We start from the raw sequence: 4,530 nt of genomic DNA, 5'->3' as shown, positions 1-4,530 counted from the left end.
AGATGTATACAAAATGGTGTCGTCTAATCTTCTAACATTGTCCTCTCTCCAGACCCAGATCTCTGTGCTGATCAGTGTTGTATCAAAGGCAGATAGAAACCACATATGGTGATCTAACTCCTCTCCTTTAGAAGAGACAGATCTTCATTCTCCACTCTAACATTGGTCTCCAAAGTCTATCTCCTCTCCTCTCTGTCAGGATGTACAGGCAGTTTGATCTCTCCTCTCCTCTCTGTCAGGATATACAGGCAGTTTGTTCTGTCGGTCCTGCTGGCAGTGTTAGTATCAGACCTCCAGTCTAACATTGTCTTCTCTCTCTTTCTCTCAGGATGTACAGGCAGTTTGTTCTGTCGGTCCTGCTTGCAGGAATCCTGTGTGCGGTGGGCGGCGACACCCGCAAGACCCGCCTCCAAGGCTCCATCCCCTCCCCCTTCAAGGGGAACGGCAACACCTCTGACAAACGCACCCGTAAACAGGAAATACTTGCCTCCAGCCAGGAAGCTCTCGTCGTCACAGAGAGGAAGTACCTGAAGAGTGACTGGTGCAAGACCCAGCCGCTGCGCCAGACGGTGAGCGAGGAGGGCTGCCTCAGTCGTACCGTCATCAACAGGTTCTGCTACGGCCAGTGTAACTCCTTCTATATCCCACGACACGTTAAGAAGGAGCAGGAGTCTTTCCAGTCCTGCGCTTTCTGCCGGCCCCAGCGGTTCACCACGCTAACCATAGAGCTGGACTGTCCCGACCTCCAGCCGCCCTTCAGGCACCGCAAGATCCAGAGGGTCAAACAGTGCCGCTGTGTATCGGTCTCCGTCGGTGACTCTGGGAAGCAGTGATAACTCTGTATCCCTGCTGCCTCCATCCCTTTATCTTGGGACAATCCCTAGATACTGGCCAGATATTCCTCTCACCTCGCAGGAGACAGTTTGTACAAGACTTGAGTACATGAGGGTGAGAACATGCATTTTATTGACGACACATAGAATGAGTATCTAAAACCTGAAAAGGCCTACGCTTTAGAAGTACTGAGCATGACAGACATTTCTATGGAGCAGCTCTGTGCTAAATCACACCAAGCACTCTACATGATACAAACTGTCATTTCTACAACCCAGGCCGAAAAACCCCATGACTATACACTGTAGTTCAAAGATGGTGGATAAATTAAGATGTCGTACTCGGGCGGTTTACCATTGGAAAAAAATGGTCACAGTTCCAGTCTACTTAACTGGGTGTGTCTCCCATAGACGCCAATGCGATAGCAGCTGGGACTGCTCTGCTTAGTTCATTGACTGTATATGAACCAGAAAAAAAAAAGGAGAGACGTCTCGCTTCCTCTTCTGTCTCTGCAGAAACTGACTTACCTGGACCACAGGTCTCCTTCCTCAGCCTGTCAGTGATGTGGGTCGTATTCAAATGGAAGAAAACTGACTGAAATGAAGGGACTTGTCCAATAGAAAATGCTAATTTTCAACTGCAAAACGTTTTGCTGAGGTGTGCCCTAATGAATATGACCATAATTCCACAGAGGGACTCTGGTAGACAGGTTGTTGACTACAGGCTGACTGGGTTGGTAGAAGGGTTACCGCAGCAACAGTCTACCTGGTGTTCCACAGGCACGGGTTACCGCAGCAACAGTCTACCTGGGGTTCCACAGGCACGGGTTACCGCAGCAACAGTCTACCTGGGGTTCCACAGGCACGGGTTACCGCAGCAACAGTCTACCTGGGGTTCCACAGGCACGGGTTACCGCAGCAACAGTCTACCTGAGGTTCCACAGGCACGGGTTACCGCAGCAACAGTCTACCTGGGGTTCCACAGGCACGGGTTACCGCAGCAACAGTCTACCTGGGGTTCCACAGGCACAGGTTACCGCAGCAACAGTCTACCTGGGGTTCCACAGGCACGGGTTACCGCAGCAACAGTCTACCTGGGGTTCCACAGGCACGGGTTACCGCAGCAACAGTCTACCTGGGGTTCCACAGGCACGGGTTACCGCAGCAACAGTCTACCTGGGGTTCCACAGGCACGGGTTACCGCAGCAACAGTCTACCTGAGGTTCCACAGACACTATATCATACTGTACAAATAAATATCACATTATTATTACATTTAGAGAGATTATATCAATTCAATGTTACATTACAATAACATTTATATTTACATAAATTAATAAACGATATACTAAATCTATACCAAAGTTGAAAAGTTTCTTGTTTTTTTTTGTGTGTTTTCATTGTGGTTTAAGTTGTCAGTATTGAAAAGGTTAAGATGAAAGTTGCTGCATCTCAACAACACTAAGTTTGAAGACTCATATCCTTTGTCAAGTTTATGATTTGAATGCTGGCCTTCGAAAAAAGAGACAATCACCTGCAAACCCACATAAAAACGCAGAATTTATTCCTCCTTTTATTGTAGATAAATGACACTGCTGCTCCCAGAACAAACATAAAGATCCAGTTTATACAAACACATTATAGAGAAGGAGAATACACCTTATCCAACAGCTCCAGGATGGTGTAGTGATCCAACATGCTTGGACAGAAAATTAAAATCTTTACAAAAATATGTTACATAAAGAATATAACACTACTTTACATTGATAAAAGCATTTTAAATATATTATTTTAGTAACCAAGTCAATTATTTGAACGCACTTTCAATGCAAATGAACATTCCTTTCTCACATTAACAATGTTTATCAAACCAACACACCTCATTTCCCATAACCCTCTCTGTCTTCACATACATTAGCTACACACGGCATCACTTCAGATAAGTGAAAAGGGAATACGTTATACATTTACAGTTTTTACACCAAAATTGGCATTTCTTTTTCTCAATAAAGACAAGAAGAATCTCTTTGTATTGGAAGTGATGGTTTTGTTAAGTAACTGAGTCCACATGCCAGAACTCTGTTCTACAGCTGGTCTTCCAAACAGAGTGAACAGGGAGAAGGTCAGGGCGTCAGAAGGTCAGGAAGGACACAGAAAGCTCTCATCTCCCTGACGCAATCTAGTTGAACGCAACGTTGGACATCCATATGCGTCCCAAACGGTACCCTATTCCCCTTTATATAGATCACTACTTCGGGCCCCTCGTCAAAAGTAACGTACTACATAGGGAATAAGGTTCCATTTGGGCCGCGGCCCATCATTCAAGGTTATTACGTTAGAAGAAGATCCGGCTAAGCCAAGCTTGATCCTGTTATTGACTTGGGCTAAAGAACGTGGTAACGCTCTTTAGTTTTATTTTTACCTGCCGCACCACGATTCATTTCAGACGCTTGTTGAGAAACATTCGGGCGGACTGGCTGCTGCCGTCTGAAAACGCTGGCTTCCATTTGGGCTGAAGAAGGGTGAACTATTATTACTATGAAGAGCAACGGTCTAAAACAATAATACTGAACATCAACGTGTTTGATGGTAACTGATCTGTCAGAGCCTGCATCCCAAATGGAACCCTATATGGTGCACTATACAGGGAATAGGGTGCATGGGCCCTGGTCAAAAGTAGTGCACTATATAGGGAATAGGGTGCATGGGCCCTGGTCAAAAGTAGTGCACTATATAGGGAATAGGGGGCATGGGACCTGGTCAAAAGTAGTGCACTATATAGGGAATAGGGGGCATGGGACCTGGTCAAAAGTAGTGTACTATATAGGGAATAGGGGGCATGGGACCTGGTCAAAAGTAGTGTACTATATAGGGAATAGGGGGCATGGGCCCTGGTCAAAAGTAGTGCACTATATAGGGAATAGGGGGCATGGGCCCTGGTCAAAAGTAGTGTACTATATAGGGAATAGGGGGCATGGGACCTGGTCAAAAGTAGTGCACTATATAGGGAATAGGGGGCATGGGCCCTGGTCAAAAGTAGTGCACTATATAGGGAATAGGGGGCATGGGCCCTGGTCAAAAGTAGTGCACTATATAGGGAATAGGGGGCATGGACCCTGGTCAAAAGTAGTGCACTATATAGGGAATAGGGGGCATGGGCCCTGGTCAAAAGTAGTGCACTATATAGGGAACGATTTGGGATGCATCCTGGACGATGGCTGCATTCGTTTTCCTTCTCAACTTTCTGCTGTGTGTCCTCTGACATACCCAGTCCAATGAGGTGGTGTTTTAATATGTATACGATCACTGTTTTAGTGAGCCTAATACACATTTATATTGCTTTGGACAACATATATTGTCATGGTATGCAGTAAGCTTGAACAGGTAAGATGTTTGGCTTTTCAGGTCAGTACAGTCGGGGGGGTAGGACTGTAGAGAAGATGTCTCCAGGTATCTCAACAGTAGGGGGGGTAGGACTGTAGAGAAGATGTCTCCAGGTATCTCAACAGTAGGGGGGGTAGGACTGTAGAGAAGATGTCTCCAGGTATCTCCTTTAGTACGTCCCTGTGGAAGTCATCCTATAAACAGAGCAGCCACCTGTAGGAGTTCTGGTATAATGACATCCTCTGACCCCACTGTGTTTTCTCTCTTCTTTCTGATTGGACGTTTGCGTGTCTGACAAGCCAATAACAGAAGC

General features: G+C 46.1%; 1 protein-coding gene across 1 annotated transcript; it reads left to right on the top strand.

Annotated features, from left to right (window-relative positions):
- Nucleotides 1–329: 329 nt before the first annotated feature.
- LOC311121142 (gremlin-2-like) lies at nucleotides 330–833 on the top strand (the record flags this gene model as incomplete). The annotated part of the gene is made up of 1 exon (XM_084195666.1): nucleotides 330–833. One exon carries the CDS (start codon nucleotides 330–332, stop codon nucleotides 831–833), a length of 504 nt encoding a protein of 167 aa, XP_084051792.1.
- Between the last annotated feature and the right edge of the window lie 3,697 nt (nucleotides 834–4,530).

Source organism: Coregonus lavaretus (genome assembly GCF_964263955.1).
Source record: "Coregonus lavaretus genome assembly, contig: HAP1_SCAFFOLD_235, whole genome shotgun sequence".
Lineage (NCBI taxonomy): Eukaryota > Metazoa > Chordata > Actinopteri > Salmoniformes > Salmonidae > Coregonus > Coregonus lavaretus.
This window is presented reverse-complemented; position numbering and strand designations above follow the sequence as displayed.